Below are 25,929 nucleotides of genomic sequence, written 5' to 3'. Positions count from 1 at the left end.
ATGCTTCGTAACAAACATGCACGTGTCTTCCAGTTGGGCCGCGGATGGCAGCAGAGCCACAGTCTCTGCAGGTGGATCTGGGATCCGATGCTGTTTTTAACTGTGCGTGGACCGGAAACCCATCTCTGACCATCGTGTGGATGAAACGCGGCTCGGGAGTGGTATGTTTCAAACTTGCACGTTTATATAGGCATTTCTAGAGAGCATCAGTGTTCGGGATGGGAATTGGTAGGATTTTATCAATATCGATACCATTACCGATTTCCAGCAACAGTGCAGTTTGACATCATCAACCTGTGATTGTAGATTGTTATGGAATGAAACATTTGGAACCGATTCTCAAGTGGAACCAGTCTTCAATTCCCATCCCCAATCTGTATGATGCACGCTTTTGTTTTATGCAAACAAATCTGTTGTTTCCAAACTGCATCGTGCAGATTTTGTCTGTTGCACAATGAACCCCCCCAAATATAGATTAAATCTCAGCTCCAGTCTCCAGTGTGCCTTCTGGATAACTGTCAGTAAAATTTCTAATGAAACATAATTGGTCTAATTTTTAGCAATGCACATTCTCTCCAATCACAGCTATGAAGGGCTGTCACTCCTTCAGAACAAAACAAAATCTTGCACAAACACTTTTAGCGATATTTTCACAGCCCATAAATAAGTGGACAAACTAAATATGAGAATTAATGTTCACAGAAATCACTTTTACAGTCGGGTTTCTCTGGATGTGGGTGCATGGATCAAGTTACTGAATATGTCTTGACCTTATCTGCATCAATCATGAAGAAGTACAAACAGTGCTGAGAAGGTTACTTCTGAAATAGAACAAGATTCCACAGGAAAACAAAATTCCTAAAGTTATGTTTTTCATAAAAATAACAACTTGCACCAACACTACTTTCCAATTCCACAAATTTTTATCTTGGAAAAAAATTTCAAGGTCAAGGTTATGTTAGAAGCTGCTTTTTATGAACTAAAATATAATACAAAATATAGATCAAAAGGGCTTTTCAATGTTAAAATCAAATCATCATCTGCTAAACCCACAACACAAATCAAATGCCGATCAAACTTACTATATTCATTAAGAGTCACAGTTTGTGCCTCATTGTCAAAAATGAGAGTGATTGAGGCTCTTTTGTTTGAGATATAATGCAAAATGTAGATAAATGGGCTTTTCAATATTACTTTCAAATGTCCACAAATCCACAATCCAGATCAGATCCGGATCAAACTTTGTCAGGCGATAGTGAGTGCCAGTCTGCTCCTCACTTTCAAATATGAGAGTCATTGGGGCACATTTGATTAAGATACATTGTAAAATATCCGTTAAATGGGGTTTTCAATAATAAATTAAAAAATCTGTAATCTGAATGAAATCCAGGTCAAACTTTGTCGGTTAATAAAGGATACCATTCTACACAAGTCTTTCAAATATGAAAGAAATGTGATCTTTTTTGACAGAGTTGTGCATTGTTGAAAATTCATTCAGTGGTAAAGGATAGTGATTTTTCCAATTTTCCAAGATTTTTCCTGACTTTGCCCTTTCACCAATGCCCTTGAAAATTAAATTGCTTCTTGCCTATAAGGATATGAATCTTCAGTAAAACTTTTCATAATAATACATGGACATTTATGGGTTCCAGGCTGTTCACAAACAGACAAACAGGGGCAAAAACATTACCTCCTCCAACTTGGATGGTGGAGGTACAACAACAACAGGATAATGGTACTCACACAACACTGTATTGCACTTATCCATCTGAAGCAGAATAACACACAGTGATGCCTCTCATTCACACAGACACACAGATGTCTGGATGCTTCCATTCAGTACACCCTGAGATTTATCTGTCTGAAAAGGAACTGAACTGAGGATCCTCTAATCACAAGCCCATCTCTCGAACCGCTAAGTCCTTACCTCCAGCTTTCCCCAACTACTAGGCAGCTCTCAAAAACTGATCAAGAAGGAGACTACGAGGGCTGTCAATAAAGTATAGGTCCTTTTTATTTTTTTCAAAAACTATATGGATTTCATTCATATGTTTTTACGTCAGACATGCTTGAACCCTCGTGCGCATGCGTGAGTTTTTCCACGCCTGTCGGTGACGTCATTCGCCTGTGAGCACTCCTTGTGGGAGGAGTCGTCCAGCCCCTCGTCGGAATTCCTTTGTCTGAAAAGTTGCTGAGAGACTGGCGCTTTGTTTGATCAAAATTTTTTCTAAACCTGTGAGACACATCGAAGTGGACACGGTTTGAAAAATTAAGCTGGTTTTCAGTGAAAATTTTAACGGCTGATGAGAGATTTTGAGGTGATACTGTCGCTTTAAGGACTTCCCACGGTGCGAGACGTCGTGCAGCGCTCTCAGGCGCCGTCGTCAGCCTGTTTCAAGCTGAAAACCTCCACATTTCAGGCTCTATTGATCCAGGACGTCGTGAGAGAACAGAGAAGTTTCAGAAGAAGTCGGTTTCAGCATTTTATCCAGATATTCCACTGTTAAAGGAGATTTTTTTAATGAAAGACGTGCGGACGGGTCCGCGCGTCGGGACGCAGCCGACGCGGTGCGGCGGCACAGGAAAAACACCTCCGTGTTGATAACCATTTGTACAATCCAGGCGGCTTTTGATGGCTTTCAGTGGAGTGAGTATATGAGAAATTGTTTAACAGCAGGACATGTTCCAACTTGTCCTTAAGGCTTCCAACAGAGGTGTTTTTCCTGTGGCGGAGCGTCGCGGCGGCTGCGAGCCGACGCTGCAATCCCTCCGCACGTCGTGGAAAAACTCACGCATGCGCACGAGGGTTCAAGCATGTCTGACGTAAAAACATATGAATGAAATCCATATAGTTTTTGAAAAAAATAAAAAGGACCTATACTTTATTGACAGACCTCGTAGTATGGAAAGCCAGCAAGACAGCGCCACCCATCACAACTCTGAGCGTGTTACAAGCACCTGGTTGTGGTTGAGAGACTGTGCGAAGTGCAGCTTTTGTCTGTTGCATCACTTTCATGATACAGTACAACAGGGAGGTGATGGTCTAGTGGTTAAAGCATCGGGCTTTGGACCAGAGGATCCTTGGAAAATCACTAAGGGCTCTTGGGGAAGGTCCTCAATCCCCTAGTTTCTCCCGGTGTGTAGTGTAGACATCAGGGTGAATGTGAGGCATTGATGTAAAAGTGCTTTGAGTGTCTGATGCAGATGGAAAAGTGGTATATAAATGCAGTCCATTCACCATTTAACAACACAAGTGTTGCAATTTTTAAAAGAATCGATCCCAAAAAAATTAAATAAAATAATAAAACAACACACAAAAAGGTGCATGTGCTTCAGTCAAGAACCCAATTACAAAGTGAAAATTAAAATGTGTCCTTCATATCCTTTAGTCTATTTGAAAAATAATTTGCAGAGAATGCACAGTTTCCCCTCCAGGCTTAAAAAAAATGCAAATAAAGCTTCCCTTTGTTGGGTGCATAAGGTAAAAAAAACTTAGTAAAAGTAAGAATATTTATCAAATCCTTCTATGTGGTCTGAAATACAACCATTAAGAGCAGAGATGACTGAATACCTGAGCATTTCACCTCCATAATTCAGTGAAGTGCACCTCTGAAGGTTCTTTGCAGTTTCTTGCAGCTTATTAAATGCTGCTGCTGTCCTTTGTGTCTCCTCCAACTGTGAAAGTATTTTTCTCACAACACAGGTGCTCAGCAACAAGAACACTCTAACACTGAAGGCAGTAAAGCAGGAGGATGCTGGGAAATATGTGTGCCGGGCCGTAGTCCCCAGAGTGGGCGCCGGGGAGAAGGAGGTGTCGCTCACTGTGAATGGTAAATACAACAGCCTATCCACGGCATGCCAATGGCACCTTGTCCACCCGAAAGTGCTCTAAAAGTGAAGGAAAGGTAAAATCCAAACACCTGAAACATGCAACTTTAGACCCGCCAAGGAAATTTGTCTGGGGTTTTGAGTCAAGCCATGTAAAAGACAACACAAACACTTTAAAAACTGTAGAATTTGATCGCAAAACCTCTGTTTTTACTGCTCACACAGTGCGCATCATCTCAAAAGGATGATAGAGTAGACACATTCAGTATGTTTGTCATCATTGTCATCCAGTTTTAATTGATTTTCCAAAGTAAACAATGTGAATAAAATTCCATCCATCCATCCATCTTCTACCGCTTAGTCCAATTAAGGGTCGCGGGGGGCTGGAGCCTATCCCAGCAGTCATAGAGTGCGAGGCAGGGTACAGTCTGTCACAGGGCTACAAACAGACAAACAAACACATTCACATCAACTTGCACACCTATGGACAATTAAAAGTTTCCAATCCACCTAATCCGCATGTTTTTGGATGTGGGAGGAAACCGGAGCACCCGGAGGAAACCCACGCACACACAGGGAGAACATGCAAACTCCACACAGAAAGGCCACGGGAATTGAACCCACAACCTTTTTGCTGTGAGGCAACAGTGCTAACCACTAATCCACCATGCTGCCCGTGAATAAAATTCAAGAACACAAATTTCTGCCCAGTTCACTGATGTATAGATTATATATCCGCGGACAGTATGGGTGTAAAATGTGCACAGTCTCCAGGCTGGTTAATACCAAGGTCAAGTTCCTTCTAGGGGGAGTCATAGACACTCATCCACTTCATCCTCAAGTATCCAGGGATAAGCACGGGTGCCCATGGGCCTCAGAGCTGGTGTGAGACGTACATCTGCAGATACACACCTGCTCGGTCTGTTGACAGAATTGTTGACCTAATCTACACTTACACTTGCAAACCTGTGTTTAACTGTGGCAGCGTGGTGGTACTGCACCCGCCTCACCACAACAAAATCTAGGTTGAAAATGCATGGGTGTCTAAAAAAAAAAACACCTTCTTGATTTGAGATTTTATGTCCTCAACAAAAACAGATGATATGAAGAAATGAGAATTAAAGGTGCTCAATTGCACCTGGTGATTTGATCCTAAGTTGGCATTAGTTGTTCAGCACTTTAACCTGCCACCAGTTGTAATATAAGTAATAAAAATCATAACCACTAAATTTACCTGCACAATATTTAGTACAGTGCTTTAGTTTTCCCTCAAAATATTTTATTTTACAAACTACACTCAACAAAAATATAAACGCAACACTTTTGGTTTTGCTCCCATTTTGTATGAGATGAACTCAAAGATCTAAACCTTTTTCCACATACAGAATATCACCATTTCCCTCAAATATTGTTCACAAACCAGTCTAAATCTGTGATAGTGAGCACTTCTCCTTTGCTGAGATAATCCATCCCACCTCACAGGTGTGCCATATCAAGATGCTGATTAGACACCATGATTAGTGCACAGGTGTGCCTTGGACTGCCCACAATAAAAGGCCACTCTGAAAGGTGCAGTTTTGTTTTATTGGGGGGGGATACCAGTCAGTATCTGGTGTGACCAACATTTGCCTCATGCAGTGGAACACATCTCCTTCGCGTAGAGTTGATCAGGTTGTCAATTGTGGCCTGTGGAATGTTGGTCCACTCCTCTTCAATGGCTGTGCAAAGTTGCTGGATATTGGCAGGAACTGGTACACGCTGTCGTATACGCCGGTCCAGAGCATCCCAAACATGCTCAATGGGTGACATGTCCGGTGAGTATGCCGGCCATGCAAGAACTGGGACATTTTCAGCTTCCAAGAATTGTTTACAGATCCTTGCAACATGGGGCCGTGCATTATCCTGCTGCAACATGAGGTGATGTTCTTGGATGTATGGCACAACAATGGGCCTCAGGATCTCATCACGGTATCTCTGTGCATGTTGTGTGGGCCGCTGAAGAGGAGGTACTGCTGGCCCACCACCACCAGAGGGCACCCTGCCTGGAGTGCGGGCTCCAGGCACCAGAGGGCGCTGCCGCCTCACAGGAGCAGCCGGGGTGACAGCTGACACTCATCACCTGTGACAGCTGTCACCACTCATCTGATCTGCATCGGTATATCAGCAAGACGTCATCTCCACCTCTTTGCCGAGATATCGTTCTACCTGAAAGGTAATATCCTCAGCCTGACTGCTTGATAGAAAGCCCTTTTGTGATTTTTGTGAGTGATAACAGACTTTTTCTCCAACGAGAGGTGGAGGTAGCTTCCCTGCCGTGCAGATTGCTGGGTGCAGACGCACCCACGCTTAATTGTGTTTTTGTTCCTCGCCAGCAGTACCAGGTCCGACACGCGGAGGCAGTGGCCACCTGGGAGTTCGGGACTTGGCGGCTCCAGTATTCCCGGGGTCTGGTGGCGGAGGAAATCGTGTGGTTCCGGTTCTGCTTTGGACAGGCGTCTCCTATCTTCGAGCCTGCCCACACGACACCTTGTAATTTGACCTTTGATCTATTGTGTAATCTGTTGTGTTTGTTGTGCACGTTCGCAACAGTAAAGTGTTGTTATTTGACCTATTCCATTGTCCGTTCATTTGCGCCCCCTGTTGTGGGTCCGTGTACTTACACTTTCCCAACAGGATATCTCGGCCAACGTCATGGATCCCGAGGGGCGTCAACCGGCTGTTGAACGGCCAATGGAAGAACAGGGCGCACAGGCGCCCGCAGGAGGAATGATCGGTGAGTTGCAGCGGATCCTCACCGTTTTCACGGCTCGGTTGGATTTAATGACCGAGCAGAACGTCCTCCTTAACCGCAGGGTGGAGGCTCTCGCCGCGCAGGTGGAGGCGCGCCCTCAGGGTGCTGCTGCGGCTCTCCCTCCTGTCGACCCTGTGCGTAACAGTGACGTTCCACTGGTCATTCAACGACCCCTCCCACCTTCCCCGGAAGCATACATAAGCCCTCCAGTGCCGTACGGAGGTTGTGTGGAGACGTGCGCGGACTTCCTTATGCAGTGTTCGCTCGTCTTCGCACAATGTCATGTCATGTACGCGACTGATTCTAGCAAGATAGCTTATGTAATTAATCTGCTTCGCGGCAAGGCACGCGCTTGGGCTACAGCGCTTTGGGAGCAAAATTCACGGCTCCTTCTGACATATGATGGGTTTGTGAGGGAGTTCAGAACAGTGTTCGATCACCCAAATAGAGGAGAGACCGCTTCAGCCGTGCTGCTGTCAATGAGACAGGGGCGCCGGAGCGCAGCTGCTTATGCAGTTGACTTCCGCATCGCGGCTGCGAGGTCCGGCTGGAATAACACTGCCCTCCGCGCCGCCTTCGTAAACGGACTGTCGTTGGTCCTAAAGGAGCTCCTGGTGGCTAAGGACGAACCGCGGGATTTAGACGGGCTTATTGATCTTGTTATACGATTAGACAATCGGTTAGAGGAACGCCGTCGGGAGCGAGGCGAAGGACGTGACCGGATACGCGCCGCCCCTCTCCCTTCCGGGTTCAAAAAGGGGCCGCCCTCCCCACGCTCCACAGCCGCAGTGCTTTGTGGGGCAACAGCTCCCCCTGTTGACGTTGTTAGGGAGACGCACAGGGCCAAAAGGGAAGGCTGATCCGTGGAGAGTGTTTTCTCTGCAGCTCAACAGAGCACACACAGAGAGACTGCCCCAAACGGCCAAAACGTCAACACTCGCCCTTAGAGACTGGGCTAAGGGGGGGTCAAGACATTCAAGTGAGACACACACAAATTGCCACACGACTCCCAGTCACAATCCTGAGCGGGGATTTAACCCTTCAAGCCCGAGCACTGGTGGACACGGGGTCAGAAGGGAATCTGCTAGACAGCAGATGGGCAAAGGAGGTAGGGCTCCCTCTGGTGGCACTTCCTACGCCATTGCAGGTGCGGGCACTAGATGGCACCCTCCTCCCTTTACTCACACACAAGACACCACCAGTAACTCTGGTGGTGTCTGGAAACCACCGGGAGGAGATTGAGTTTTTTGTAACTCCTGCCACCTCCCGCGTGATTTTGGGCATCCCATGGATGTTAAAGCACAATCCCCAGATCGATTGGCCGTCTGGGGTGGTGGTTCAGTGGAGCGAAACCTGCCATCGGGTGTGTTTAGGATCCTCGGTTCCTCCCGGTTCCCAGGCTAAGGAGGAGGTCAAAGTCCCGCCCAATCTGACGGCAGTGCCAGTTGAGTACCACGATCTTGCTGACGTCTTCAGCAAGGATCTGGCACTCACCCTTCCCCCGCACCGTCCGTACGATTGTGCCATTGATTTGGTTCCAGGCGCTGAGTTCCCGTCCAGCAGGCTGTACAACCTCTCACGACCTGAGCGCAAATCAATGGAGACCTACATCCGGGACTCATTAGTTGCCGGGCTGATCCGGAACTCCACCTCCCCGATGGGGGCAGGTTTCTTTTTTGTGGGCAAGAAAGATGGCGGACTTCGTCCATGTATTGATTACAGGGGGCTGAATGAGATTACGGTTCGCAACCGATACCCGTTGCCATTATTAGATTCCGTGTTCACCCCCCTGCATGGAGCCAAAATCTTTACTAAACTGGATCTTAGAAATGCGTATCACCTGGTTCGGATCCGGAAGGGAGACGAATGGAAGACGGCATTCAACACCCCATTAGGTCACTTTGAGTACCTGGTCATGCCGTTCGGCCTCACAAATGCCCCCGCGACGTTCCAAGCATTAGTTAATGATGTCTTGCGGGATTTCCTGCACCGATTCGTCTTCGTATATCTAGACGATATACTCATCTTTTCTCCGGATCCTGAGACTCATGTCCGGCATGTACGTCAGGTCCTGCAGCGGTTGTTGGAGAACCGGCTGTTTGTGAAGGGCGAGAAGTGTGAGTTCCACCGCACCTCTTTGTCCTTCCTGGGGTTTATCATCTCCCCCAACTCCGTCGCTCCTGATCCGGCCAAGGTTGCGGCGGTGAGAGACTGGCCCCAACCCACTAGCCGTAGGAAGCTGCAACAGTTCCTCGGCTTTGCTAATTTCTACAGGAGGTTCATTAAGGGCTACAGTCAGGTAGTTAGCCCCCTGACAGCCCTGACCTCACCAAAAGTTCCCTTCACCTGGTCGGATCGTTGCGATGCCGCGTTCAAGGAGTTGAAATGGCGCTTCTCGTCTGCACCCGTTCTGGTGCAGCCCGATCCTAGTCGCCAGTTAGTGGTTGAAGTGGACGCCTCGGACTCAGGGATAGGAGCTGTGCTTTCCCAGAGCGGGAAGACTGATAAGGTCCTTCACCCGTGTGCCTATTTTTCCCGCAGGTTGACCCCGGCCGAACGGAACTATGACGTCAGCAATTGAGAACTCCTTGCGGTGAAAGAGGCTCTTGAAGAGTGGAGACATCTGTTGGAGGGAACGTCCGTGCCATTCACGGTTTTCACTGACCACCGGAACCTGGAGTATATCAGGACCGCCAAGCGGCTGAATCCCAGGCAAGCCCGCTGGTCACTGTTCTTCGGCCGTTTTGACTTCCGGATCACCTACCGTCCCGGGACCAAGAACCAGAGATCGGATGCCTTGTCCCGGGTACATGAAGATGAAGTCAAAACGGAGTTGTCGGATCCACCGGAACCCATCATCCCGGAGTCCACTATCGTGGCCACCCTCACCTGGGACGTAGAGAGAACCATCCGGGAGGCCCTGGCACGAAGCCCGGACCCCGGAACTGGGCCGAAGAACAGACTTTACGTCCCACCAGAAGCTAGGGCTGCAGTCCTGGACTTCTGTCACGGCTCTAAGCTCTCCTGTCATCCAGGGGTGCGAAGAACCGTGGCAGTTGTCCGGCAGCGCTTCTGGTGGGCGTCCCTAGAGGCCGACGTCCGGGATTATATCCAGGCCTGCACCACCTGCGCCAGGGGCAAGGCTGACCATCGTAGGGCTTCGGGTCTGCTCCAGCCGCTGCCCGTGCCCCATTACCCCTGGTCCCACATCGGCCTGGATTTTGTCATGGGTCTCCCGCCGTCCCAGGGCAACACCACCATCTTCACGATAGTGGACCGATTCTCCAAGGCGGCCCACTTCGTGGCCCTCCCGAAGCTCCCGACGGCCCAGGAGACAGCGGACCTCCTGGTTCACCACGTCGTCCGGCTGCATGGGATCCCAACAGACATTGTCTCAGATTGCGGTCCCCAGTTCTCCTCGCACGTCTGGAGGAGCTTCTGCCGGGAACTGGGGGCCACGGTGAGTCTCTCATCCGGGTACCATCCCCAGACCAACGGGCAAGCAGAACGGGCCAATCAGGAGATGGAGCAGGCCCTGCGTTGCGTGACAGCCGCGCACCCGGCGGCCTGGAGTACCCATCTGGCCTGGATCGAGTATGCCCATAACAGCCAGGTGTCGTCAGCCACCGGCCTCTCCCCTTTCGAGGTATGTCTGGGGTACCAACCGCCTTTGTTTCCAGTGGTTGAGGGAGAGGTCGGTGTGAACTCGGTCCAGGCCCACCTACGGAAGTGCCGTCGGGTGTGGCGTGCCGCCCGTTCTGCCTTGCTGAGGGCCCGGATGAGGTCAAAGGCCCATGCAGACCGTCGGCGGACCCTGGCCCCTGCGTATCGGCCAGGGCAGGAGGTGTGGTTGTCGACAAAGGACATCCCCCTCAAAGTGGACTCCCCCAAGTTACAGGACCGTTACATCGGTCCCTTCAAAATCCAGAAGGTCATCAGTCCAGCCGCAGTGAGGCTTCAGCTGCCGGCCTCACTGCGGATCCATCCTGTATTTCACGTGTCCCGAATCAAACCACATCACACCTCACCCCTCTGTACTCCGGGTCCGGCACCGCGTCCTGCCCGGATCATCGATGGCGAGCCGGCTTGGACTGTGCGCCGGCTTTTGGATGTCCGTAGGATGGGCTGGGGCTTCCAGTATTTGGTGGACTGGGAGGGGTACGGACCTGAAGAACGCTCCTGGGTGAAGAGGAGCTTCATTCTGGACCCGGCCCTCCTGGCCGATTTCTACCGCCGCCACCCGGACAAGCCTGGTCGGGCGCCAGGAGGCGCCCGTTGAGGGGGGGGTCCTGTTGTGTGGGCCGCTGAAGAGGAGGTACTGCTGGCCCACCACCACCAGAGGGCACCCTGCCTGGAGTGCGGGCTCCAGGCACCAGAGGGCGCTGCCGCCTCACAGGAGCAGCCGGGGTGACAGCTGACACTCATCACCTGTGACAGCTGTCACCACTCATCTGATCTGCATCGGTATATCAGCAAGACGTCATCTCCACCTCTTTGCCGAGATATCGTTCTACCTGAAAGGTAATATCCTCAGCCTGACTGCTTGATAGAAAGCCCTTTTTGTGATTTTTGTGAGTGATAACAGACTTTTTCTCCAACGAGAGGTGGAGGTAGCTTCCCTGCCGTGCAGATTGCTGGGTGCAGACGCACCCACGTTTAATTGTGTTTTTGTTCCTCGCCAGCAGTACCAGGTCCGACACATGGAGGCAGTGGCCACCTGGGAGTTCAGGACTTGGCGGCTCCAGTATTCCCAGGGTCTGGTGGCGGAGGAAATCGTGTGGTTCCGGTTCTGCTTTGGACAGGCGTCTCCTATCTTCGAGCCTGCCCACACGACACCTTGTAATTTGACCTTTGATCTATTGTGTAATCTGTTGTGTTTGTTGTGCACGTTCGCAACAGTAAAGTGTTGTTATTTGACCTATTCCATTGTCCGTTCATTTGCGCCCCCTGTTGTGGGTCCGTGTACTTACACTTTCCCAACAGTGCATTTAAAATGCCATCAATAAAATGAAATGCACCTGTGTTCTTTGTCCATAACAGACGCCTGCCCATACCATAACCCCACCGCCACCATGGGCCACTCGATCCACAACATTGACATCAGAAAACCGCTCACCGACATGACGCCACACACGCTGTCTGCCATCTGCCCTGGACAGTGTGAACCGGGATTCATCCGTGAAGAGAACACCTCTCCAACGTGCCAAACGGCAGCGAATGTGAGCATTTGCCCACTCAAGTCGGTTACGACGACGAACTGGAGTCAGGTCGAGACCCCGATGAGGACGACGAGCATGCAGATGAGCTTCCCTGAGACAGTTTCTGACAGTTTGTGCAGAAATTCTTTGGTTATGCAAACCGATTGTTTCAGCAGCTGTCCGAGTGGCTGGTCTCAGACGATCTTGGAGGTGAACATGCTGGATGTGGAGGTCCTGGGCTGGTGTGGTTACACGTGGTCTGCGGTTGTGAGGCTGGTTGGATGTACTGCCAAATTCTCTGAAACGCCTTTGGAGACGGCTTATGGTAGAGAAATGAACATTCAATACACGGACTGATGCAGCAGGTGGCATATATATATACATATATATATATATATATATACATACATATACACATATATATATACATATACACATATATGTGTATATATATATATATCAATCAATCAATCAATCAACTTTTTTCTTGTATAGCGCCAAATCACAACAAACAGTTGCCCCAAGGCGCTCCACATTGCAAGGCAAGGCCATACAATAATTATGAAACACAGTCTACGTCTAAAGCAACATAACCGAGGGATGGTCCAGGGTCACCCGATCCAGCCCTAACTATAAGCCTTAGCGAAAAGGAAAGTTTTAAGCCTAATCTTAAAAGTAGAGAGGGTATCTGTCTCCCTGATCTGAATTGGGAGCTGGTTCCACAGGAGAGGAGCCTGAAAGCTGAAGGCTCTGCCTCCCATTCTACTCTTACAAACCCTAGGAACTACAAGTAAGCCCGCAGTCTGAGAGCGAAGCGCTCTAATGGGGTAATATGGTACTACGAGGTCCCTAAGATAAGATGGGACCTGATTATTCAAAACCTTATAAGTAAGAAGAAGAATTTTAAATTCTATTCTAGCATTAACAGGAAGCCAATGAAGGGAGGCCAACACGGGTGAGATATGCTCTCTCCTGCTAGTCCCCGTCAGTACTCTAGCTGCAGCATTCTGAACCAACTGAAGGCTTTTTAGGGAACTTTTAGGACAACCTGATAATAATGAATTACAATAGTCCAGCCTAGAGGAAATAAATGCATGAATTAGTTTTTCAGCATCACTCTGAGACAAGACCTTTCTGATTTTAGAGATATTGCGTAAATGCAAAAAGGCAGTCCTACATATTTGTTTAATATGCGCTTTGAATGACATATCCTGATCAAAAATAACTCCAAGATTTCTCACAGTATTACTAGAGATCAGGGAAATGCCATCCAGAGTAACGATCTGGTTAGACACCATGCTTCTAAGATTTGTGGGGCCAAGTACAATAACTTCAGTTTTATCTGAGTTTAAAAGCAGGAAATTAGAGGTCATCCATGTCTTTATGTCTGTAAGACAATCCTGCAGTTTAGCTAATTGGTGCGTATCCTCTGGCTTCATGGATAGATAAAGCTGGGTATCATCTGCGTAACAATGAAAATTTAAGCAATACCGTCTAATAATACTGCCCAAGGGAAGCATGTATAAAGTGAATAAAATTGGTCCTAGCACAGAACCTTGTGGAACTCCATAATTAACTTTAGTCTGTGAAGAAGATTCCCCATTTACATGAACAAACTGTAATCTATTAGACAAATATGATTCAAACCACCGCAGCGCAATGCCTTTAATACCTATGACATGCTCTAATCTCTGTAATAAAATTTTATGGTCAACAGTATCAAAAGCAGCACTGAGGTCCAACAGAACAAGCACAGAGATAAGTCCACTGTCCGAAGCCATAAGAAGATCATTTGTAACCTTCACTAATGCTGTTTCTGTACTATGATGAATTCTAAAACCTGACTGAAACTCTTCAAATAGACCATTCCTCTGCAGGTGATCAGTTAGCTGTTTTACAACTACCCTCTCAAGAATCTTTGAGAGAAAAGGAAGGTTGGAGATTGGCCTATAATTAGCTAAGATAGCTGGGTCAAGTGATGGCTTTTTAAGTAATGGTTTAATTACTGCCACCTTAAAGGCCTGTGGTACATAACCAACTAACAAAGATAGATTGATCATATTTAAGATTGAAGCATTAAATAATGGTAGGACTTCCTTGAGCAGCCTGGCAGGAATGGGGTCTAATAAGCATGTTGATGGTTTGGATGAAGTAACTAATGAAAATAACTCAGACAGAACAATCGGAGAGAAAGAGTCTAACCAAATACCGGCATCACTGAAAGCAGCCAAAGATAACGATACATCTTTGGGATGGTTATGAGTAATTTTTTCTCTAATAGTCAAAATTTTGTTAGCAAAGAAAGTCATGAAGTCATTACTAGTTAAAGTTAATGGAATACTCAGCTCAATAGAGCTCTGACTCTTTGTCAGCCTGGCTACAGTGCTGAAAAGAAACCTGGGGTTGTTCTTATTTTCTTCAATTAGTGATGAGTAGAAAGATGTCCTAGCTTCACGAAGGGCTTTCTTATAGAGCAACAAACTCTTTTTCCAGGCTAAGTGAAGATCTTCTAAATTAGTGAGACGCCATTTCCTCTCCAACTTACGGGTTATCAGCTTTAAGCTACGAGTTTGTGAGTTATACCACGGAGTCAGACACTTCTGATTTAAAGCTCTCTTTTTCAGAGGAGCTACAGCATCCAAAGTTGTCTTCAATGAGGATGTAAAACTATTGACAAGATACTCTAACTCCCTTACAGAGTTTAGGTAGCTACTCTGCTCTGTGTTGGTATATGACATTAGAGAACATAAAGAAGGAATCATATCCTTAAACCTAGTTACAGCGCTTTCTGAAAGACTTCTAGTGTAATGAAACTTATTCCCCACTGCAGGGTAGTCCATCAGAGTAAATGTAAATGTTATTAAGAAATGATCAGGCAGAAGGGAGTTTTCAGGGAATACTGTTAAGTCTTCTATTTCCATACCATAAGTCAGAACAAGATATAAAATATGATTAAAGTGGTGGGTGGACTCATTTACTTTTTGAGCAAAGCCGATAGAGTCTAATAATAGATTAAATGCAGTGTTGAGGCTGTCATTCTCAGCATCTGTGTGGATGTTAAAATCGCCCACTATAATTATCTTATCTGAGCTAAGCACTAAGTCAGACAAAAGGTCTGAAAATTCACAGAGAAACTCACAGTAACGACCAGGTGGACGATAGATAATAACAAATAAAACTGGTTTTTGGGACTTCCAATTTGGATGGACAAGACTAAGAGACAAGCTTTCAAATGAATTAAAGCTCTGTCTAGGTTTTTGATTAATTAATAAGCTGGAATGGAAGATTGCTGCTAATCCTCCGCCCCGGCCCGTGCTACGAGCATTCTGACAGTTAGTGTGACTCGGGGGTGCTGACTCATTTAAACTAACATATTCATCCTGCTGTAACCAACATATACATATACACATATATGTGTATATATATATATATATATATATATATATATATATATATATATATATATATATATATATATGTGTATATATATATATATATATATATATATATATATATATATATATATATATACATATACATATACATATATGTGTATATGTATGTATATATATACATATACATATATATATACATATATATATATACATATACATATATATATACATATATACATATATATATATATACACATATACATATATACATATATATATATACATATATGTATATATATACATATATACACATATATATATATATATATATATATATATATATATACATATATATACATATATACATATACATACATATATATATACATATACATACATATATATATACATATATATACATATATACATATACATACATATACATATACATATATATATACATACATATATATATATACATACATATATATATATATACATATATATATATATATATATATATATATATATATATATATATATATATATATATATATATATATATATATATATACACCTCTACTGGTGGTTGGCTCTCACTGCGGTATTGTATCACTTCCTGTTCCGGAGCACAGCGGTGTTTTGCTGTATCTGTTAGCTGTTTAATCTGCGCATTAGATTGATCTAGATAACTAGATAACGATTTGTTTCACAGTGTAATCTTCACATGCCTTAACTAAAGCACTCCCTCTGCTGAATCACCTCTAAATTATTTACACATTATTCACTTTGTGTGTTTTTAGGAATCCGCTAGCTTAGCGCAGCTACCAGCTCTTAGCCGATTTAGCATGGTGGCTTCTCCTGTCTCTCCCGCACTTTTCTGCTCTGGGTGTGAAATGTTTAGTTATTCCTCGGCCTCCTTTAGCAGTAATGGTACTTGTAATAAGGGTAGCTTATTCATAGCTTTGGAGGCCAGGCTGGGTGAATTGGAGACTCTGCTCCGCACTGTGGAAAATTCTACAGCTAGCCAGGCCCCTGTAGTCGGTGCGGACCAAGGTAGCTTAGCCGCCGTTAGTTCCCTTCCAGCAGATCCAGAGTAGCCGGGAAAGCAGGCCGACTGGGTGACTGTGAGGAGGAAGCGTAGCCTAAACAGAAGCCCCGTGTACACCGCCAACCCATTCACATTTCTAACCGTTTTTCCCCACTCGGCGACACACCCGCCAAGGATCAAACTCTGGTTATTGGCGACTCTGTTTTGAGAAATGTGAAGTTAGCGACACCAGCAACCATAGTCAGTTGTCTTCTGGGGGCCAGAGCAGGCGACATTGAAGGAAATTTGAAACTGCTGGCTAAGGCTAAGCGTAAATTTGGTAAGATTGTAATTCACGTCTGCAGTAATGACACCCGGTTACGCCAATCGGAGGTCAATAAAATTAACATTGAATCGGTGTGTAACTTTGCAAAAACAATGTCGGACTCTGTAGTTTTCTCTGGGCCCCTACCCAATCGGACCGGGCGTGACATGTTTAGCCGCATGTTCTCCCTGAATTGCTGGCTGTCTGAGTGGTGTCCAAAAAATGAGGTGGGCTTCATAGATAATTGGCAAAGCTTCTGGGGAAAACCTGATCTTGTTAGGAGAGACGGCATCCATCCCACTTTGGATGGAGCAGCTCTCATTTCTAGAAATCTGGCCAATTTTCTTAAATCCTCCAAACCGTGACTATCCAGGGTTGGGACCAGGAAGCAGAGTTGTAGTCTTACACACCTCTCTGCAGCTTCTCTCCCCCTGCCATCCCCTCATTACCCCATCCCCGTAGAGACGGTGCCTGCTCCCAGACCACCAATAACCAGCAAAAATCTATTTAAGCATAAAAATTCAAAAAGAAAAAATATAGCACCTTCAACTGCACCACAGACTAAAACAGTTAAATGTGGTCTATTAAACATTAGGTCTCTCTCTTCGAAGTCCCTGTTAGTAAATGATATAATAATTGATCAACATATTGATTTATTCTGCCTTACAGAAACCTGGTTACAGCAGGATGAATATGTTAGTTTAAATGAGTCAACACCCCCGAGTCACACTAACTGCCAGAACGCTCGTAGCACGGGCCGAGGTGGAGGATTAGCAGCAATCTTCCATTCCAGCTTATTGATTAATCCAAAACCCAGACAGAGCTTTAATTCATTTGACAGCATGACTCTTAGTCTTGTCCATCCAAATTGGAAGTCCCAAAAACCAGTTTTATTTGTTATTATCTATCGTCCACCTGGTCGTTACTGTGAGTTTCTCTGTGAATTTTCAGACCTTTTGTCTGACTTAGTGCTTAGCTCAGATAAGATAATTATAGTGGGCGATTTTAACATCCACACAGATGCTGAGAATGACAGCCTCAACACTGCATTTAATCTATTATTAGACTCAATTGGCTTTGCTGAAAATGTAAATGAGTCCACCCACCACTTTAATCATATCTTAGATCTTGTTCTGAGTTATGGCATGGAAATTGAAGACTTAACAGTATTCCCTGAAAACTCCCTCCTGTCTGATCATTTCTTAATAACATTTACATTCACTCTGATGGACTACCCAGCAGTGGGGAATAAGTTTCATTACACTAGAAGTCTTTCAGAAAGTGCTGTAACTAGGTTTAAGGATATGATTCCTTCTTTATGTTCTCTAATGCCATATACCAACACAGTGCAGAGCAGCTACCTAAACCCTGTGAGTGAGATAGAGTATCTCGTCAATAGTTTTACATCCTCATTGAAGACAACTTTGGATGCTGTAGCTCCTCTGAAAAAGAGAGCCTTAAATCAGAAGTGCCTGACTCCGTGGTATAACTCACAAACTCGCAGCTTAAAGCAGATAACCCGTAAGTTGGAGAGGAAATGGCGTCTTACTAATTTAGAAGATCTTCACTTAGCCTGGAAAAAGAGTCTGTTGCTCTATAAAAAAGCCCTCCATAAAGCTAGGACATCTTACTACTCATCACTAATTGAAGAAAATAAGAACAACCCCAGGTTTCTTTTCAGCACTGTAGCCAGGCTGACAAAGAGTCAGCGTTCTATTGAGCCGAGTATTCCTTTAACTTTAACTAGTAATGACTTCATGACTTTCTTTGCTAATAAAATTTTAACTATTAGAAAAAAAAATTACTCATAACCATCCCAAAGACATATCATTATCTTTGGCTGCTTTCAGTGATGCCGGTATTTGGTTAGACTCTTTCTCTCAGATTGTTCTGTCTGAGTTATTTTCATTAGTTACTTCATCCAAACCATCAACATGTCTATTAGACCCCATTCCTACCAGGCTGCTCAAGGAAGCCCTACCATTATTTAATGCTTCGATCTTAAATATGATCAATCTATCTTTATTAGTTGGCTATGTACCACATGCTTTTAAGGTGGCAGTAATTAAACCATTACTTAAAAAGCCATCACTTGACCCAGCTATCTTAGCTAATTATAGGCCAATCTCCAACCTTCCTTTTCTCTCAAAAATTCTTGAAAGGGTAGTTGTAAAACAGCTAACTGATCATCTGCAGAGGAATGGTCTATTTGAAGAGTTTCAGTCAGGTTTTAGAATTCATCATAGTACAGAAACAGCATTAGTGAAGGTTACAAATGATCTTCTTATGGCCTTAGACAGTAGACTCATCTCTGTGCTTGTTCTGTTAGATCTCAGTGCTGCTTTTGATACTGTTGACCATAAAATTTTATTACAGAGATTAGAGCATGCCATAGGTATTAAAGGCACTGCGCTGCGGTGGTTTGAATCATATTTATCTAATAGATTACAATTTGTTCATGTAAATGGGGAATCTTCTTCACAGACTAAGGTTAATTATGGAGTTCCACAAGGTTCTGTGCTAGGACCAATTTTATTCACTTTATACATGTTTCCCTTAGGCAGTATTATTAGACAGCATTGCTTAAATTTTCATTGTTATGCAGATGATACCCAGCTTTATCTATCCATGAAGCCAGAGGACACACACCAATTAGCTAAACTGCAGGATTGTCTTACAGACATAAAGACATGGATGACCTCTAATTTCCTGCTTTTAAACTCAGATAAAACTGAAGTTATTGTACTTGGCCCCACAAATCTTAGAAACATGGTGTCTAACCAGATCCTTACTCTGGATGGCATTACCCTGACCTCCAGTAATACTGTGAGAAATCTTGGAGTCATTTTTGATTAGGATATGTCATTCAATGCGCATATTAAACAAATATGTAGGACTGCTTTTTTGCATTTGCGCAATATCTCTAAAACTAGAAAGGTCTTGTCTCAGAGTGATGCTGAAAAACTAAATCATGCATTTATTTCCTCTAGGCTGGACTATTGTAATTCATTATTATCAGGTTGTCCTAAAAGTTCCCTGAAAAGCCTTCAGTTAATTCAAAATGCTGCAGCTAGAGTACTGACAGGGACTAGAAGGAGAGAGCATTTCTCACCCATATTGGCCTCTCTTCATTGGCTTCCTGTTAATTCTAAAATAGAATTTAAAATTCTTCTTCTTACTTATAAGGTTTTGAATAATCAGGCCCCATCTTAGGGACCTCATAGTACCATATCACCCCAATAGAGTGCTTCGCTCTCAGACTGCAGGCTTATTTGTAGTTCCTAGGGTTTGTAAGAGTAGAATGGGAGGCAGAGCCTTCAGCTTTCAGGCTCCTCTCCTGTGGAACCAGCTCCCAATTCAGATCAGGGAGACAGACACCCTCTCTACTTTTAAGATTAGGCTTAAAACTTTCCTTTTTGCTAAAGCTTATAGTTAGGGCTGGATCAGGTGACCCTGAACCATCCCTTAGTTATGCTGCTATAGAGTGTGTTTCTTGAGAGAGTGTTTCTTTCTCTTTTTGCTCTGTATGCACCACTCTGCATTTAATCATTAGTGATTGATCTCTGCTCCCCTCCACAGCATGTCTTTTTCCTGGTTGTCTCCCTCAGCCCCAACCAGTCCCAGCAGAAGACTGCCCCTCCCTGAGCCTGGTTCTGCTGGAGGTTTCTTCCTGTTAAAAGGGAGTTTTTCCTTCCCACTGTCGCAAAGTGCTTGCTCACAGGGGGTCGTTTTGACCGTTGGGGTTTTTCTGTAATTATTGTATGGCCTTGCCTTACAATATAAAGCGCCTTGGGGCAACTGTTTGTTGTGATTTGGTGCTACATAAATAAAATTGATTTGATTTGATATATATATATATATATATATATATATTTATTTATTTTTTTTTTATTTTTTTTTAAGTTAGGGGTTTTATATGACAAAATAAACGGAACATGGAAACTAATTTTGATGGAAATCCGTATACAAACTGGCTTTGCAGGACAGACATGCCACATAGGGCACAATGTGAAAATAAAGGTTTCATATCAAAATAAAGGTTTTGAAAATTAATTCTAAAAGTTTTCATAACAAAGGATGCACATCACCTTGTCATGCGCAAGCCAAATCTGACAGCTGAGGTCAATCTGACAAACATTCAGAAAGATATGCGAGCCACATACACACACACATTTCTTTCTTTATAGATTCACTTTGGCAAATTGAAGATATTTGATTTTCGACCCGATTTGGAACAAACTAGGCAGCCAGAGCTGGTAAATATAACTGGAGTCAAATGTCAAATTGCTGTTGTCCTTCCTGTCTTCTTGCCAACAACTACGAGAATTACTCAAAGATGTTTGGATGTTGTGGTGAGAGAACCTTATCGAAAATGTTGCCCCGGTCTACCTGAGTAAAGAGCGATTTCGCCTGTGGTTCGATGATACGGCCAGGTAGCGTGGATGTGTGTGACACCGTGTTTGGATATTGCGTGGTTGGGTTTTGGACTTTAGGGTGATGAGATGTGTGTGACACCATGTTTGGATATTGCGTGGTTGGGTTTTGGACTTTAGGGTGATGAGTAAAGATTATGTTCCAGATCTGTGGGTGCAAGAACACCCATTTTGAGGAAAGACTTGCACAGATTATTACCTCAGTGTGCAGAGTGGTCAGTTGCCATGAGAGCACCAATATTGCAGATGGCTTGTTTGGTTTGTCCATAGCAGTTGACATAACCTTGATTTACATCATGTCACCTTTACAACCAGACAATCTATTGCCGGTAGAAGAAAGAAAACCCAGTCAGATGGTCAAAAGTGCAAAAAAACAGAAATGCAAGCAAACGTGGAAAAACATCTATGATGTTGAAAAGTGTCGTGTGGGCCGCTGAAGAGGAGGTACTGCTGGCCCACCACCACCAGAGGGCGCCCTGCCTGGAGTGCGGGCTCCAGGCACCGGAGGGCGCTGCCGCCTCACAGAAGCAGCCAGGGTGACAGCTGTCACCCATCACCTGAGACAGCTGATTCCAATCAACAGGGAGGTATATCAGCAGGACGGCATCTCCACCTCATTGCCGAGATATCGCCCTATCAAAGAGGTAACAATCTCCGCCCAAACGTGCTATTAACTACAGTTGTAATTCTTGTTGATTGTTTGTAGGATAGCTGACTACTGGACAACTCTTGGATAAGTACTCACCTTCCTACATTCCTTTATTGTTGTTGACGAGAGGTGGAGGTGGAATCTCCACCCTCCGTGTTGCTGGGTGCAGCCGCACCCACACCTGACTGTTTCTGTTCCTTGCCAGCAGTACCGGATCCGACGAGCGGATGCAGTGGCCACCTGGGAGTTCGGGACTTGGCGGCTCCAGTATTCCCGGGGTTCGGTGGCAGAGGAAATCGGGTTGGTTCCGGTTCGACTTGGACAGACGTCTCCTATCGTCGAGCCTGCCCACACGACACCGTTGTAATTGGACTCAATTTCAATATTGTAATCGGCTGTGTTTGTTGTGCCTGTTTCACAACAGTAAAAACAGTGTTATTTGACTCCTCCATTGTCCGTTCATTTGCGCCCCCTGTTGTGGGTCCGTGTTCCAACACTTTCACAACAGAAAAGTGAAAAACAAACTGAGAAGTGACAGCTGTGAAGCTCGCCTATTAATGAAAGTTAAAAGAAGAGCAGGTCCTTCATTTCTAAAGGTCAAATTCCACACCTTCATCCCAACTCTGTGACTGATAGTCACCATGGAGAGAAAAATAATTCTAACCTTTCTCAATTCATTCATCCAAAGAAAATAAGTTAATAGCTGCTTATCAAATAATTTCAAGGCTGTCTATTCAAGAACATTATGCTGCACATTGTGACAAGTTCCTTTCTGCAGGAGAACACACCACGATGCAATTTAAGAACTTAAATCCAACGCCTGAAGAAGCATGCTGTTTCTAAATAAAGGGAATGAAATGGATTGCAAAAGTCAGGAAGCAATTAGTCAATCTGTTGCTGATGTTGCTTTACATTTGGCTGAACCAAGCATGCACAAATGAGTTTGGAACTTCAAGAACTGTTGTTCAGATCATGGATGAGATGGTCTTGAATACAACTGGCAATGTAGGGTTCAATTCCCAGTGACACTATCTGTCTAGTTCCTGGGACAAGGCACTTCATCTGCATCCTCCCAGTCCATCCAGCTATAAATGGTTAAGGGCCACAGCTGGGGAACTAACCTGCGATGGACTGGCACATTCCCCCAACCGGGAGCTTCAGACTCATCGGCTTGATGCTACAATATGTCTGGACAAGCATTGGTTCTGAGGGCCTGTATAGGATGGTCTGCTGTGTCTGCATGTGATGTTATCCAGATTTGGATAGTTTACAACAGAGCATGAAGCAGTAATGGTGAGGACACACATTTCCAAATCTCAGGCCATTTGAGTCACATCACTCACTCAAGTGACAGAGTTTAAAGAAACTGGACTCTCATTGAGTGATAGCGGAAAAATGAGCATAACATTGACAGGTAGACATACTGGTTAACATAAGCAATAACACAGATCATGAAGTTTGGGTAGTGACCAAACAAATGAGATTGAGGATATAAGAGACCATCGGGAAAGAGCTCAGAGTGGAACCACTGCTCCTTCATGTTGAAATGAGCCAGATGAGGTGGTTTGAGTATCTTATCAGGATACCTGCTGGGAATCACTTTTGGAGGTCTTCTGGGTGCATCTTTGCAGCAGAATGAAGGCCTGAGTCTTTAGGCTCCTGCTGTTACCTCTCTTAAGGTATGGCTGTGGGACCTCAACACTAATCACTGACTTAAGGTGATGACTAGATGTCCTTGGGTACCACTGGAATGACTTGCATAGTGAAGTAACAATATTTTATGATATTTTGACCATATTTCTTTAGGTGTGATCCAGCACACAGGTGCCTCAGTTTTGAGGACCCCAGCAGTTGGAGAAAGCCAAAGTGATGACCACTTTTCACCTGGCTGTAGCAGATAAATGGTTACTTTTCAACATATGGTGATGGATCTGTTGTCTCCTTGGTTGGTTGCCATCTAGGACCCAAGGTGGCTTCTATGGTGTGGTGGATGTGGCATGACCACATTGCTTCCAGACCTGACTGAGGCTTTCTATGTTCAAAGAGACTCTCAGGTAGATCCAGAACAACTGGACAGATGATATGTCCCAACTGGTCCTGAATCACTTTTTGATTCTCCTCAAGAGGAGCTGGTGTATGTGGCTGGTCAGAAGGCCCTCTGGCCAACCTTCCATAGCTTACTGAAATGGCACCATGGCTGTGGATAAGCAGTGGGAAATGATGGCTATTAAAGTACATATTTTTCATCTAAATCCAAAGTCAACATTTCTCAAATAAATAAATAAATAAATCTTAGGGGGAGCAGCTGTGCATAAATCACAATCCTAATATGCAATTACATGTATATTTTGTTTACACTATTCAAAATATCTGTCTCTGTAAACGTGGCAGGGTGAGCCCCACCTCCCCCACCCACCCCCAAGGCTCTCTGAGGAAAAATATTGTGCATCTGAAAGGAGAAAAGGAAATATTTGATTTCCCGTAGTCAGCAGTTCCTTGATTTGCTGAGCCTCCTGAGGCTGTCATTCTGTGTCCGGCGTGTGACCACACAAAAGCCAGCCGTCAGTGTTTCAGAGACAGATGGACTGATCCAAACACCACGTGGTGGAATCTCCTGAACGTGACGTTTGTCTTTGCACTGAGGTTTCTACTTTAGTCCTCAGTTTACTTCCACCACGGTATGTGAAGCTGCGGTCCTCCCATCCCGCACACGTTCAGTCTCTCCACAGCCTTAAAGGCCTGTAAAAATTAAAACTTTATTGTAATAAAATATCAACTCTGAACAATAAATTATCAAAGTACAGTATTTAGGTATTCTACCATACTGAGCTGGATAGTCGGTTGACTTTGCAATCTGGACTTTGATAAGTGGCAGAAAATGAATGAATTAATATTTCAATATTTTATAGCTAACCCAATTACCACCTTTTCTGAATTATCTGAATTGTTTGCCATTTATTTCAACACAAAATATTGTTATGATTATTATTATTCGCAGCTGCAAGTTGTGCTTGTCTTCTGGCAAAGTTTTGTATCTTAAAACTCAAGAACCGTAAAACTCTCAATATTAAATGTTACAATGGGAGTTCAGAACTCTGCATACTAAAGAATCACGCATTTCTGACATTTCTAAAAGCCTTTTTTTTTGTTTGTTTGTTTAACGGAATTTTGGTTTCAAGTTGGAAATGTACTGGAAGCTCTGAAATGCTCACATTGCCCACTAGATGGTGACAAAAGCTCCTCAAATGTGCAACAAGGTTTGTTAGATAAAGAGCAGTCAAACAGGTCCCGCATTTTATTCAACCAAGAGTCAGGAACAGCCCCCGGAGACACAAAGTGGAGACCTTGAATGATAGCCCGGGCTGGTTTGAATGCTTGGACTTTGACACACAAAACTGCTGATTGATATGGCTAACTGTTCACGAACTGGCATCATGCGTTCTGTTCAGGCTGTCCCGGGTCAGGAACACAGCTGAGTCAGGAACATCTTGACATATTTGCATCCCTAAAGGTCTTGACCATTTATTCAATTGAGATGTTAACTTTTGGCAAAAATAAGAATCGACTTACAGTCATCTCCAATGCCCTTATGAGGAACGTACTTGTTACTATTATTATTATTCTTATAATTAAGTTGTACACACTGTAAGTGTGCTTAAAACACTTGCACAGCACAGTATTTGTCATCGCGGTGCGTCAGTGCAGGCTGACAGGGTGACTCATCTGTTATCGTACTACGCTGGTGAATTTATTCACTACACTCCCAGGAAAGCTTTACTTTTCCACCATGTATCATCGGATGCATCAGTTTGTGATTTATACTGCTGATTTACATCATACGACTTTGTACCTACAGTATGTTAGAAAGATGAGCAATCTTTATATCAGACATAAAAAAAATGGCTAATTTGACTTGACGAGAGTTTACGATGGACCACAGTCCTGCATCTTCGTGAGCAAAAGCCTTTAAAATAAGGAAATAAATAATGTCAGCATATTTACTGTTAATGGGACCCGAACACGCCTCTGCCCTTGGAGCTGCCCCTCTCAGAGCGGTTAATGCATGCGCAGCGATGGCCAGGAAGATGTACGGTCCAGTTTTGTCGTGATGATTGAGTGTTTCTGCCTCCACAGGTCCTCCTACTATCTCCAGCACCCAGACCCAGCAGGCGCTGTACGGCGAGAAGGGTCAGATCAAGTGTTTCATCCGCAGCACCCCTCCTCCGGACCGCATCGTGAGTCCATCCACCTCTCCTTCCATTTACCGATTCATTTCCATG

The 25,929-nt window shown here is 44.6% G+C and overlaps 1 protein-coding gene across 1 annotated transcript in view; it reads left to right on the top strand.

Annotated features, from left to right (window-relative positions):
• Nucleotides 1-25,929, top strand: part of kirrel3a (kirre like nephrin family adhesion molecule 3a) — a 657,736-nt gene that overhangs the window by 584,233 nt on the left and 47,574 nt on the right. Inside the window, exons 8-10 of the mRNA XM_034177743.1 lie at nucleotides 34-161; nucleotides 3,704-3,830; nucleotides 25,784-25,884. Of these exons, the coding sequence (XP_034033634.1) occupies nucleotides 34-161; nucleotides 3,704-3,830; nucleotides 25,784-25,884 (356 nt within the window). The remainder of the gene's footprint in view (nucleotides 1-33; nucleotides 162-3,703; nucleotides 3,831-25,783; nucleotides 25,885-25,929) is intronic.

This window comes from Thalassophryne amazonica, chromosome 9, assembly GCF_902500255.1.
Source record: "Thalassophryne amazonica chromosome 9, fThaAma1.1, whole genome shotgun sequence".
Taxonomy (NCBI): domain Eukaryota; kingdom Metazoa; phylum Chordata; class Actinopteri; order Batrachoidiformes; family Batrachoididae; genus Thalassophryne; species Thalassophryne amazonica.
The sequence above is the reverse complement of the archived record's forward strand: the minus strand, read 5'-3'. Positions and strand labels throughout refer to the sequence as shown.